The sequence below is a fragment of the Halichoerus grypus genome, chromosome 15, assembly GCF_964656455.1.
Source record: "Halichoerus grypus chromosome 15, mHalGry1.hap1.1, whole genome shotgun sequence".
NCBI lineage: Eukaryota > Metazoa > Chordata > Mammalia > Carnivora > Phocidae > Halichoerus > Halichoerus grypus.
The window spans coordinates 16292783-16307043 of record NC_135726.1 but is presented as its reverse complement, the minus strand read 5'-3'; the positions used below and the strand labels follow the sequence as shown (position 1 = coordinate 16307043).

The 14261-nt window shown below is 45.5% G+C and overlaps 1 protein-coding gene across 2 annotated transcripts; it reads right to left on the bottom strand.

Annotated features, from left to right (window-relative positions):
- Positions 1-297: 297 nt before the first annotated feature.
- NOB1 (NIN1 (RPN12) binding protein 1 homolog) lies at positions 298-8454 on the bottom strand. 2 transcript variants are annotated; one of them, XM_036070813.2, is made up of 9 exons: positions 8331-8454; positions 8078-8210; positions 7165-7295; positions 5164-5235; positions 4841-4969; positions 4544-4747; positions 3871-3968; positions 1637-1781; positions 298-903 (listed from the first exon to the last, which is right to left on the bottom strand). In XM_036070813.2, exons 1-9 carry the CDS (start codon positions 8391-8393, stop codon positions 634-636), a joined length of 1245 nt encoding a protein of 414 aa, XP_035926706.2. In that variant the 5' UTR covers positions 8394-8454; the 3' UTR covers positions 298-633. The 2 variants fall into 2 exon arrangements, with proteins under 2 accessions (XP_035926706.2, XP_035926723.2); XM_036070830.2 differs by lacking the exons at positions 8078-8210; positions 8331-8454 and adding an exon at positions 7835-8045.
- Between the last annotated feature and the right edge of the window lie 5807 nt (positions 8455-14261).

Below are 14261 nucleotides of genomic sequence, written 5' to 3'. Positions count from 1 at the left end.
GGGGAGAAGCAGATTCCCTGCTGAGCAAGGAGCCCGATGTGGGGCTCGATCCCAGGTCCCTGGGTCATGACCTGAGCTGAAGGCAGATGCTTAACCAACTGAGCCACCCAGGCATCCCAAGAATAAGTTGTAAAAGAGAAAAAATAGTAGCTCTTAGGTTTACTGTAACAAACTTAGTATATTTTCTTGTAAAAAAAAAAAAAAATCTAAATGCTTGATACTTGAGTATACAGCTCAAGTGCTACCTTCCAATTATCTAAGAAGCAAACATTTGGCGACTTAATGAAAAGGCACAGAAGCTTATAACCACATTTATTAGAAAAACAGTACCAGCTGGAAGTTCCTTTCTTTGAATGCTGAGGATGTGCTCCATGGCACCGTTCTTCTGTTTCTGTCAAACTCCCCTCAACATGGCAGGAATCCCAGCTCTCTGGATGCTCGCAGGCCAAGGGATGGCCCAGCTCCATCACGAACCCGACCCGACCCATCCCAGGGAGCCAGGAAGCAGCACTGCATAAGCCAGGCCTACTGTTTCCACCCACATGGTTCTGGAGCCCGACAGCTGGGGAAATGAGGCCCCTGAGCGCCTCAGCAGCTGCAGCGGCAATCCTGTTGGCCCGCAGAGCTTGCGCTTCACCTCTTCTTCACAAACTTCTTTCTGGAAGCATTGGGATTTAACCGCCTCCTCCCCGCTCCCAAGGTGTTATCTCGGATCTGCAGGGTGGCGGACCGGCTGGAGATGTCATTCTCCGCAAAGGGAGATACCCCAGCTATGTAGTCAGGGGCAAACACGTCCGTTTTCTGCCTGGCCTTCCGGGAGAGTCTCAGCTGAGGGAAGCGCTGGTCCTCGGTCAGATGGGGGTTGACGGCGTATTTGCCCCCTTTGGGAGCGGGAAGTGAATACTGCAAACGAGAGGAGGAAAGGCCATTAGGACGGGGCACCCTATTCAAACATGTCCGATCTTGTTAATGTCAAGCGTATTGACGGCTCTGGATGCAGAGAGGATGTGAGTGGAGCGTCTCACTCACTGCTACTCGTGCTGTGGGGACACGCCCTCAGCTAGCAACGGAGTTACCTCCAAACACCGAACTCCACTGGGCAGGTACCATTTTCACTGCTGTGGGTTAGTAATTCTGAAATGAGTATTCTAGATTGAGCAAATAAATAATGATGGAAAATGGTGTCAAAACATGAGGGAGGGCTACAATGAACTCTGCTGGGTTGAAATGGAACTTATGAACTCATTTTAAAATACAGATACGTAATAGAAAATATTCCCGTGTATATTTACATACACACGCGTCGGTTTATAATCTCTGTCCCCCGTGGGCTGAGACATCTCCGACCCCCTAGGGCAATGAGCCCACCCTATGCTCAGCTCTTTGTTTCAAAACCCCACTCTCCGTAAGGAATCCGAGCTCCACAGAGAAATGGCTGATGCCAGGGCAGGGACGGAATTAGAAGAGCGCCAGACCATCTTGTGCCATAAAGTAAGGCCGGGTTCAGGGAATCAGCGGGACAGTTAAATGCCAAGCCTTTCTTGGTCCTCTCTGTGGATTTTGATCCTGATGCTAAGAGGTCTTGCTTTCCCAGCCTCAGGCCCGGCTGCGAGGAGAAGGGAATGCTGCCACTCACCCGGAGGCCCCGAGGGTTCAGCACCTTCGGGTTGCGGGAGAAGTGCATGTGCAGGCTTCCATCGTCACTGACGGTCACGGACACCTTCTTCAGGGTCTTGTTTCCACAATGCGAACAGAACACTCGGCTCATGTCAGATGTGGTCCTGGAGACAGAAAAAGAAAGGCTCTGCACGGAAACCACGGAGGGCAAACCTCGTCCCTGGAGCACAAGGTGAGTCGCGGGTGTCAGACGAGGGGGAAGCGACAAGGAACGGGGGGGAGGCTGAACGGCCCCCGACGCATCACAGACCACGGCCGCCTGGCCTCGTGCCACCGATACAAGCAAGCCACCCTGCTGCGCTGAGGGCAAAAGTGAATGAAATGACACTGGCAGTGAGTCTGTAAACATGGAAGTTGAGCGAATGTTGTTACACTAGTACTGAAGTCTTACTGAACTGTTAGGCATTATTCCACAAGTTTAACATCAAAACAATCCTATGGAATTGGCATTATGTCCATCTTACAGATGGGGAAACCGAGGCAAGATACGGTAGCCTACTCAAGGTCACAGAGCTAGTGAGTGGCAGATACAAGCCCGGGGAACCTGGCTCCAGTCAGTGCTTCTAACATCACAGTACTTAGTCCAGGGCCGTATTCCTGAGCTGGCAGCCGGGCTGTGAAGCCAGCACGTGGCTCCCAAAGCGCCAAGAACGTATTAACGAACGACACAGGAAACACTGGAGAGCTGCCGGAGTTGAATGGCTGTGGGTGTCGAGGGCAGGCCCTGAGGCCTCGCCTTGCCCCTATGCATTTGAGCCCCAACAGGGACCCTGGACAAGAAAGCCGCTGCTGTCAAGGACCAAGTGGCAGTGTTTATACGTGTCCTTGAGGAACTCCCCCTCCATTCCCAGGGGTCAGGGGATGAGCTATGTGAATCTCCCGAGGCGCTGAACCCTTGACCTGCAAGTCTCTGAGAGGAAACCAAGTGCCTCTCAACAGATGCTAGGAACTAATTATCCTGTGTAAGAAACCGTCCAGTCACTGGGCTAATCTCACAAGAATGGAGAATGTTTCTAAGAGCTGCTAAGAAGGCGTGTTCATTTGGGGAACTTGGGGTTTTGTAATGAAGGGCAGTGGGGGAAATGGGCTTTCATGAAGCCAGGCGCTTTACCGTCCTACGCCCGGTACATTTACATACTGAAGAGGGAGAAGAATGCAGAGGAAGCTTTGAGAAGTGGCTCCCTAAGTCACGGGCAAGCCTGCAGAGGCTGGGGGTGGAGCAGGGCCCCTGGGCCACGAGTGACTGGTTGTCTTGAAGCCAGCAGGAGAGCAGTGGTCCATCTAGGCAACTTTATCCTCAGTGGAACAGCACTAGGGACCCAGCACTAAGGACACTTTGCTGCTCCACGAGATGATCTACATGACAGCCACCAAATCTAGACTGAATCTACGAAGAAGCTCTCAGCCACTGCAGTGTAAGGTCCCAGGGCGATGGTCACCGGCAAGGCTGTGGAATAGTCTCGTCTGCTCCGAGCAGGTCTCCGGGCCCCTGGGGCCTGCCCACAGAACACCACCCCCGCACGAGGACCACTTCAAGAGCCAGAAGAGAAACGGAAAAGAAGGGCATGCTCTGTGAACTAACAGTTCACCTGAGTGCACCCCGTCCTGTGTTCCAGATATCACACTCTTCTCGGACAACCAGCTTTTTCGATTTTATGCAAGAAAAATCTGAAACACTGAGAAGTTCACCAACTTTTGTAAAGCTACTGTGAGAAAGAATCTGGATCTGAACCTGTGTAATCTGAATCCATTTCACCTTTTCTTTTTTGTTTTTAAACATAAAATGTAAACATAAAATAGACCAAAGAGCACAACGAACCCCCATGGGCCCCTCACCCAGCTTCAACAACCATCAATTGATGGCCATCCTGTTCTATCTCTATTCCCACCTGTGTATTATTTCAAAGCAAGTCCCAGACATCATTTCATCCATAAATGTTTCAGTACATATGGTTAAATGATGAGGGCTCTTGGCTCCACAATCCACACCTTTATTCCTACGACTGAGATAATAAGCAGGAGGTTACTGTCCCAGAGGTTTCAGTGCTGTGGTGAGGACCGAACCTAGCCACATATGAAGGACAAGGTGGAGGAACACCTGAACACGAGGCCATCCTTCTGAAGACTGGCTGAAAGGACAGGAAGAGAAAAGCGTTCCACAGAGGCCGTGGGTCCAGACCACCAGCTGCGTACCTGAAACAGCCGTGGCAACGCAGGATGTAGCTCCGGGCCTCTCGGATCAGCAGGCCGTTCACTGCCAGCACGTGCAGCCCCATCTGAAGCAGGACGTTCTGTGACCAACAAGTCAAAGCACAACCGAAGTCAGCAAAACCAAAGTTTCTTCTAACATCCGTATAATCACAGTGAAAGGACTTCACAAAGCCTGGTTTGGTGCTAAGGGAAAGTAAGCTTAGGATGCCTCTCAAGACACACAAACTAGGAAAAAGACCTAGATTTCTCTTGTATTTCAAGGGCCCAGGTCTTTTGCCCAGGGCCCCTCACTAGCAATCTCTCTTAACAAAGACATTTATCTTGTCAAAGGCAAGATACTCTTTTGGGGGCTGGAAACCTCTACTTTTTCCAAGAACCTAACTGAGAACAGAACATGAAACATACTGAACGAGAACTATCAAAAGACCATCCATAATAAACATTAAAAACTTAATAGAAGATATATATTTTGTCATTACATTGATTTTTTTTAGTTTCCAGCCAAAACTATAAATAAAGAGCACAGGTGAAGTTTCAAGAACCAGGAAAAGAAGCCTCAGAGTAGAGCTGTACATACTCCCAAACCTCAGAGGGACCCCTGCCCGTGACAGGTTATGAACTAGAGCCTAGGGCCGGCCGATGCCCATCCACCCACCTGCATGGCGAAGTCCGTAGTCACGCAGCCGACCCGCACATCCTTCGGGACGGCACACTGCTCCAACTCCCGCTGGATCTGCTTGATGTTGCTGGGAGTTATCCAGCCACCCCCATCGTCGTCGCTATCCTTGTCTTTCCTTTCTTCAAATCCAGTCTCTTCTTCCTCATCCTCCTCACCTGGAACATCATCACCTTTGTCCATCTGAAACAACAGAAGTCACGAAGTCCCAGCCCATAGGAAGAGCAGGAAGAAACTGGCATGCTGTCATCAGGGGATCATACATCAGGGCCTTACCAGCAGCTCCTGCAGTTCATGATCAATATTAGGCAAAGGGTTTCTCCAGAACACGAAGGAACTGAATTCTAGGTTCTCGGGCTCACCAGCTGGGTGTCCATGTTGTAGTGTTTCTCGTGGGGGTTTAGGCTGAGGTTAAAAGAATAAGGATTTTAAAACCTAAAAACAGAGGATTATAGATGGAATGACAGATGACACAAGTCCGGTCAGACAGGGCTGGACAAACTAGGATAGCAGTCTAGATAAATGTGGCTCACTGTACATAATTTGTGGAGCTATGTAGCACAAGAGGGCAGGAGAGCGTGGCTTGTCTAAGCAATTACCTTTGAGGGCAGATGGAAACCAGAAATGTGTAGAGGAGTTTCTGGGTGCTGACTTGATAAGCTCACTTTAACCTTTAAAAAGAAAAAAGTGACAGCTCTAAACAGAGAAATACACAGTTTGAAAATTCACCATGAAAGAGTAACTAAAATGAATAGAAAACAAAATATTTTCCCCACAGTTACTGAGAATTGGGAAACATAAAAATAATTATTCAGTGATCCCACAACTACCAAATAACCACTTTAGAACATTTCTTTTTTGTCCACATAAATAACGCTGTGATGAACAGCATTAGTTATAAAACTTGCATGTATCTTTAGTTATATACTTAGGATAAATGCCTAGGAGTGGAATTGCTGGGTCAAAAGATACTGTATTATTATTTTTTTTTTTTTTTAAGATTTTATTTATTTGACAGAGACACAGCGAGGGAGGGAACACAAGCAGGGGGAGTGGGAGAGGGAGAAGCAGGCTTCCCGCTGAGCGGGGAGCCCGATGTGGGACTCGATCCCAGGACCCTGGGATCATGACCTGAGCCGAAGGCAGACGCTTAACGACTGAGCCACCCAGGCGCCCCGATACTGTATTATTTTTTAAAAATAGACTGTTTTAAGGCTTCTGATACAAAATATCTAACTCCTGGGGCACCTGGCTTCCTCAGTGGGTAGAGCACGAGACTCTTGATCATGAGTTCAAGCCCCACATGGAATTTACTTAAAACAAAACACCAAAAAACAAAAAACCTAATCTCTGCCCAATAGGCTGCAGGAAAAGGGCAATTTTTAGGAATCATGAATTGATGGATGCCAAATGGAAACCCAGATACTAGTCACACTGTGCTCAGTCACAGACTCTGGCTTTATGTTTCCCTTTACTCTGTCTCCCTAAAACATTTTGGTGACACACAGAAATCTGTGTTTTACATATCAGTTTTAGACTCTTTGGATTAGAGAACTCTAAACCTGGTTGAAAATAAGTGATGGCAGTTCCAATTCGTACACAAATGTGAGTTCAGAGGACTTTTGATGACTTTAGACAGAAGACATTAAGCAATTCTTAGTTAACACTATTTGAAATTAATTATTACATGATTATTTGGCTTCTAAAATCTTTTGGCATGGAAAAAGCCAATAGGACCCAGCCACAAATCAATTAGTCTCTTCAACCTAGCCAATGCGGGCAAGTCCCTAAAAGCACAATAGGAATCTAGAATTCTGAAGGTGGCAAGAGTTTTAAAAAAAAAAAAAAAAAGGGCAAGCACATAGTGTTCTTTCTTCCTTTTGGAAAGAAACCCATTTTTTTAAAAATATCAAGAATAGGGGCGCCTGGGTGGCTCAGTCGTTAAGTGTCTGCCTTCGGCTCAGGTCATGATCCTAGGGTCCTGGGATCGAGCCCCGCATCAGGCTCCCTGCTCAGCGGGAAGCCCGCTTCTCCCTCTCCCACTCCCCCTGCTTGTGTTCCCTCTTTCGCTGTGTCTCTCTCTGTCAAATAAATAAATAAAATCTTAAAAAAAAAAAAAATAATAATAATAAAAATAAAAATAGCAAGAATATAGTTGATTTTTACTCTATTTCTGCATTTTCCAAATTTAACCAACCCTTCCTAAAAACCTACAGATCAAAAGAGACTGAGACCATTTGCTGAGACTAAGACACATTTGTTAAAAAAAATTGTAAAATAATTAGGAAATGTGAAAACTAGGTGGACATTTGACAATATTAAGGAATTACTATTAATTTTGTGTAATGATTTTGTGGGGCTTTTTTTTTGCTTTTAAAGAGAGACACGAAGAAATATCACTGAAATACAATGTCTGAGTTCAAAATACTAAGGGCTGGGGTCAGTAGAAATGAAACCTGATAAATCATGACTTGGTAAGTGTGGAGACAGAGTAATCCAGACACTGGGTCCATCATACTATTCCCTCCACTTCTGTATATCTGATGGTTCCCAGAATAAAAAAGTTAAAAGGAAGAAAACCAATAATCCTCTTGATTTACCTTTTCCGGTTCTTGTTTTAGGTGAGACACCCCAACAAACTCTGCTTCTAACTGATAGGTGAGCGCCAGCACCTGGATATCTGTGGCAGAGAGGCTGGGATAGTCTCCAGTTTTCTTTGAAAACTCAGTCACTGTGAAGAGAGTCCCAACTCAAATTAGAAACAAAAAGCCATATGACCTTGGATAACCATAGTGAAAGTATGAAAAAGAACTCAGGATCAATATCCCAAGAAAACCCTTTTAATACTCTCATCCATTTCCTTTTTTCTACTCACTGTTGAGACATTTGTATTCTCTATCATTAAAATTCATGCCAATTAGGTTTACCGTGACCTCCTTATCCAGTGCAGAGGAAGGAACAGGAGAACAAAGTTAACAAAAAGTCACTAAAAGCATGTCTGCAAATGGTGAGAATTCCTTATTAAACTTTGGTATTACGTTGGAATAGAAGGTCTCTTCTCTGGTCTAAAATTCTTTGATTCTAAGTATAACAATCCAGATTAATAGGATATTCAGATTCCAAATGGGATTAAAAGTTAATTCAGTCAATAACTGTTGTAGTTTGTGATGAAACAAAATTATTGGACTGCTCTGCAACAACTCCGCTTTATAACAATAACACATTTCCTTAAAAGCAGACATTAGCAGCTAAAATTTATTGGGCACTTACCATGTACCAGGCACTGTACTAAAAGCTTTTCCATTTTATCCTTCAACCAAATCCTACTAGTAACTGGCAAGGCCTGGCTGACTCCTGACCCAGGGAGCCTCTCTGCCACCATGATCTCCTAGAACGTGCAGTTTCTGAATCAAATGCTGATAAATACCCAGACCTCAACTCGCACCCGAGTCGGTCCCGAGCGGGTAGCCTGGGACCCGGCTTCGCCATCAACACCAGGGCAGAAGCACTCACCCAGCCGCACGTATTCTGGGAAGGGCTCCTTGAAACGCAGCTCGTAGGGCAGGACTGCGAGCCGCCTGCGCGTGGCCTTGTCCCGAATCTCGTTCACCACATCCCGGATAGTGTAGATGTTCTTCCCGATGTCCTGCGGAGAGACCCGCCCAGCTCACACCCGTCCGCACCACGCAATGCGCCCCCGACTTCCCGCACTACTTCAGGGGTCGCCAGCCCAGACCCTGCTCCTCTTGGCGGTAGCTCTCCGTACCTGCAGAGCCGCGTCTCGCAGGAAAGCCCCGGCATCCGCCACAACGTGCTCCACAGGCGCCATCTTGACCGAACGCGCCCTCAGCGCGCTTGCGCACGGAGCTGGCTCCACCCCTACATCCCAATCAGGGCCTCTGGGAGCAGGGAGGTACAATTGTGACTTAGCGGCGCCTCCTGGCGGCCGCATAGGCATTTTCCGGCTCAGGGCTACCCGCGCGCATGCGCGAGGTTGCCTGCACCCCAGCCAGGTGTGGGCAGGGTCAAACTTAGGGAGACACCGTAGGAGATAGGCTTCTGCGTCCACCCCTTAGCGCCTTCTTTACTTTTAAATGTAAAACCTGTATATAGTCTTATTGTTACAAGTCAGTCAATACAGAGAAACTACAGATCATTTAAAGATCACAAGTCTGTGAGATAGGTACTGTTTTACAAGTAAGGGATAGCTACTCAAGACAGCTAGGCTCAGCTAACATGTCTAATATTTGGTTGTAAGATTAACACCTGGGGGCGACTTTTGATCTCAAGGTCGTGGGCGTGGAGCCTACTTACAAAAAAAAAAAAAAAAGAAAAGAAAGAAAGATTGATTAACGGACAAACCAACCCCTGAGCCACTTTCTTATCCACTATGCTCTATTGGACCACTGCTTAGGTACCCCCACTTCATTTTAAGAGTCTTTGACATCCTCGCCCATTTCTCTAAACAAGGGACGCAATTTACTAGCAAATAATCCTTTGCTGGATGGAACTGAAAGGGAGTATTAGATGACTTCTAAATTCCTTTTCAAATCTGAGATTCTATAATTATGGGATCTGGCCTGTTAAAATTCATGCAGAATTTCAGCAGAATGATGACGTGGGTTTTCTGTCATTCATCTTCAGCGACGTTGAGTCATTACAAGCCTTCTTTGTCAAGTCTTCAATCTTATCCCTCGATGATAATTTATTCATCCTACCCTCAAAAACATTTCGGTGCCCTAGGCGTCCCTTTCAGCAGTTGCCCAAATTCCCTTTCTTTCCCCAAACATCTGTCTCAACTTTGCTTACCATTTATTCTCTCCAATCTCCAGAACCAATGGCTCCTGTCCTACCTGCCCAGCCTGAAATGGCACGATGGAAAGCTGTTTCTAATGTTCTAGTTGATCATATCAATTTTTTTTGTTTTGTTTTTATTTCTCAGCTTTCTGTTTCTTTGCCAAATTTGACATTGCTGACCATGTCCTCTTTCTGGACTGTCTCTTCTCCCCTGACTTTGGTAATACTGAAGGATCCTGGTCCCCCTGCCTCTCTGATGGCTTTCCACCCTCCTTCACTGGACTCTATTCTGCCTTGCACGCAGGCCACCCCCCACGGAACTGTCTTGGCCCCGTTGTCCTTCTAAATTCTCTCCTTCAGCAATACTATCTATCCTCAAGGCTTCAATTATTACATTATAGGAATGCCTCCCAAATCTTTAGATTCGATCCCTATTTATTCCCCAGTCTAGCTTTCTGGAAACATCCATCTAAAAATTTTAGACATCTTGGGGCGCTTGGGTGGCTCAGCCAGTTAAGTGTCTGCCTTTGGCTCAGGTGGTGATCCCAGGGTCCTGGGATGGAACCCAGAGTCTGGCTCCCTGCTCAGTGGGGAGACTGCTTCTCTCTCTCTCTCTGCCAGCCATGCCCCCTGCTTGTGCTCTCTCTGTCAAATAAATAAACAAAATCTTTAAAAATAATTTTTTTTTTAAGATTTTATTTATTTGCGAGAGAGAGAATGAGAGACAGAGAGCATGAGAGGGAGGAGGGTCAGAGGGAGAAGCAGACTCCCTGCTGAGCAGGGAGCCTGATGTGGGACTCGATCCCGGGACTCCAGGATCATGACCTGAGCCGAAGGCAGTCGCTTAACCAACTGAGCCACCCAGGCGCCCAAAATCTTTAAAAAATAAATAAATTAAAAATAAATAAAAATTTTAGGTTATCTTCACTCAGGGGGAAGGTTAAAACTGATATAATTATCTCTTAACCTGCTTAAACTTTTTTCACTCATTAGAGTTCTTATTTTTTACTAGTGGCATTTCCAACAAAGGCACTCAAGGTAAGAATGTGAGTCATCTTAATTCCCACGTTCATTTTTTAAAAAAAGATTTAATTTATTTGAGAGAGAGAGAAAAAGAGCATGAGTCGGGGTGAGGGGCAGAGGAAGAGGGACAGAGAGAATCCCAAGCAGACTCCCCGCTGATTGTGGGGCCCTATACCAGGCTCAATCCCACTACCCTGAGATCATGACCTGAGCCAAAACCAAGAGCTGGACGGCTTAACTGACTGAGCCACCCAGGTACCCCCACCTCCATACCTTCTTTTTAAACCAGTACTCCCCTTGATGCCACTTCTGAAATATTTGGGGTGCCTGTGACCCCTCTACATTTATTCCCCTTACTCTAAATAAGTTTTAATCTCATGCCTAGACTATATAATCCACTCAACACTAGTATTCTTTTCTCTCCTTCTTTAATTGATTGCTCCTGTTGCCTAAAAAGGGAGGATGTGGGAACTGGACTCCATAATAGAAGAGGTTTATTAAAGTTGGCAGTAATAATTCTGTAAACCCTAGGATGAAGAAGAATGATCTAGATCAATGGTTCTCAAACTGGAGTGTGCATCAGAATCACCTGGAGAGCTTGTAAAAGCAGATGGGTAGGGGTGCCTGGCTGACTCAGCCTGTGGAGCATGCAACTCTTCATCTTGGGTCCTGAGTTTGAGCCCCACATTGGGTGTAGAGGTTACTTAAAATCTTAAAAACCAAAATCAAAACCAAAAATGGATGGCTAGGCCTCTTCCTCAGATTCTGATTTGTAGATCTGGGCAGTGCCTGAGAATTTGCATTTCTAATAAGTTTTATGTGATGCTGCTCTTGCTGAGCTGAGGACACACTTGAGAATCACAGATTTAGGGGACTAGTCAGGAAAAGGAAGATCAGGCTTTGAACCATTCATTCTCCAGTGAACACTGAGAATATTTATTAATACAAAAGGTCTCTTGATACCTTGTATCTTTTGTCATTTTTAATAGTATTTTAATTGCTTTTCTGTTACCTCGTAACATTAGTCTCCAAGTCCCCTAAAGCCTTAGAAGGAATCTAATTTATTCCACAAATATGTATTGGGAGCTCCTTTATACCACCATGGGTTGGGTGATATAACAAAATGATATTTATTTATTTATTTGAAGATTTTATTTATTTATTTGACAGAGACAGTGAGAGAGGGAACACAAGGAGGGGGAGTGGGAGAGGGAGAAGCAGGCCTCCCGCCAAGCATGGAGCCTGATGTGGGGCTCAATTCCAGGACCCTGGGATCATGACCTGAGCCCAAGGCAGATGCTTAACCAACTGAGCCACCCAGGTGGCCCCTACTACTGCTTTTCAACACCATACTGAGCCCCACATCAGGCTCCATGCTTGGTATTTCATAGGGAAATACACTATATTAATGAAAAAAATCTGCATATAAGTGGACCTGCGCAGTTGAAACCTGTGTTATTCGAGGGTCAACTATACTTTATCCCTGGGTCCTAAACCTGTATCACTGAGCCATCTTTCTAGAGTGTCCCCTCATGTCTACCTGTCCCTACATAGATACAGAAAACTTCCCGGAAATATGCTCAAGAAATTGTTAATAGTAATTTATACTATACACTTGATATTATTTAACTTGTATTACTTTTTTTTTTTTTAAGATTTTTATTTATTTATTTGACAGAGAGAGAGACAGCGAGAGAGGGAACACAAGCAGGGGGAGTGGGAAAGGGAGAAGCAGGCTTCCTGCCGAGCAGGGAGCCCGATGCAGGGCTCGATCCCAGGACCCTGAGATCATGACCTGAGCCGAAGGCAGTCGCTGAACCAACTGAGCCACCCAGGCGCCCCTAACTTGTATTACTTTTGTGAGGCACTGAGGTATGAAAGTCCAAGTGGTGTTCAGAAAATTGAAGGTAGTATGTGTGGTAGCCGAGGGTATCTGGGGACAGGATCTCTCACAGGTGAAGTGAGCCCTGAAACACTTCAATTTTTTGAAGTTTATGGTTTTTCAAAAGGTAAAGAAATCTAACACTATTACAAAAATTATGGTCACTTTAAACAGTTTGCATTAAATTAACGCTTTGAAACACATGTAGAAGGATTCAATGTATGACTCATTTGGAGATAATGTCAACTTTTACATGTGAAGCCCTTTATGAAAAGAGAAAGGTTGGGGCGCGTGGGTGGCTCAGTTGGTTAAGTGTCTGCCTTTGGCTCAGGTCATGTTCCTGGGATCCTGGGATCGAGCCCCACATTGAGCCCTGCATCGGGCTCCCTGCTCAGCGGGGAATCTGCTTCTCTCTCAGCTCCTCCACCCACACCCCCAACTTGTGCTCTCTCTCTTTCAAATGAATAAATAAAAATCCTACAAAAAAAAGAGAGAGAGAGAGAGATCTTACTTGTGTGCCAATGAAGATCTGAGTTCATTTCCAGGAGTGTACACGTAGAGGCTATGAAACTATGCACTTAACAGTGGGCTAGGGGGAGAGAAAAACTTGATGCAGAAGAAACACTATGTGAAATCAGTAAGTATCCCTAGAATTCCTTTGAACATTCTTGGGAGTGTCCCAAACTTTTTGTCTCTGTCTTTGCCCTTGTTTTTTCTTCTTCCAGAAAATTGTGCTGGCCAATCACTACTTGCTTAGTCTCCAAGAAGCAGTTCAGTCAGTGGTCCCTTCTGTAAACCAGTCTCTGATTACTCAAATCAGATTTTTCCCCAAGGACAGATTTGAACTTTTCTTTCTTATCACACTTAAGACGTTTTAGTTCTCTTGCTCAATGAGCAGTTATTATTTCTGCTTTGCATTGTAATTAATTGTGTATCTTTTTTCTTTAAGATTTTATTTATTTGAAAGAATGAGAGAACATGAGCAGGGGGAGGAACGGGGGTGGGGGAGAAGACTCCCCGCTGAGCAGGGAGCCAGATGTGATGTGGGGGCTTGATCCCAGGACCCCTGATCCCGGGACCCCAGGATCATGACCCAAGCCAAAGGCAGCCGCTTAACTGACTGAGCACCCTGCGGCCCCAATTGTATGTCTTCTTTAAGTAGGTTGGAAATCAGGGACTGTGTTTTAGGGGTCGTTTTCCTCAAATGAACATTTCAATTTACCTTTAAACTTTCAGGGGACACTTTTATGAAAACATACTTTAGATTTTTTTGTGTGTCTTTTAGAAAAGTCTTCTATACTGTGGGATCTACAGCAGTGTGTTCAGTGCTCAATAAATGTTGATGAAATCTATTCATTCAGCAGTATATTTAAGGAGACCTCCCGTGAGCCAGGCACTGCTTTAGGAATATGGCTTTAGGGATATGGCTCCTGTCTCATAATTCTTGTAGTGGGAAACAGATTACATACACACACATGCATACATTCATATATGTCACATAGTGATAAGTATGGAGGAAATCTGGACAAAAAAAATAAAGCAGGAACAGGGGCTGGTAGGGGAAGTAAGAGATGGGTTGCATGGTTAAATAGGCTGATCAGGAAAGGCTTTACTGTGATAGTTGAGCAAACATCTGATGAGAGATGAAGGAGTCAGCCATCTGATTCTGGGGAAAGAGCTTTCCAGGCAAACGGAAAGTCAAATCCAAAAAGAGTAACTGGAGATGAGGTGTGGGGAGGGATCATGTAGGGCCTCATAGGTGACCATATATATATATATATATACACCTTAGGTTTTACTCCTTTAACGCACAATTGTGAGCATGTTCGCTTAGTCCTTTTTTTTTTTTTAAGATTTTATTTATTTGAGAGAGAGAGAGGGGGAGAGAGAGCGCACAAGCAGGGGGAGTGGCAGGCAGAGGGAGAGAGAGAAGCAGGCTCCCTGCAGGGAAGGGAGCCCAATGCGGGGGTCCATGAGGGGCTCATCCCACAATCC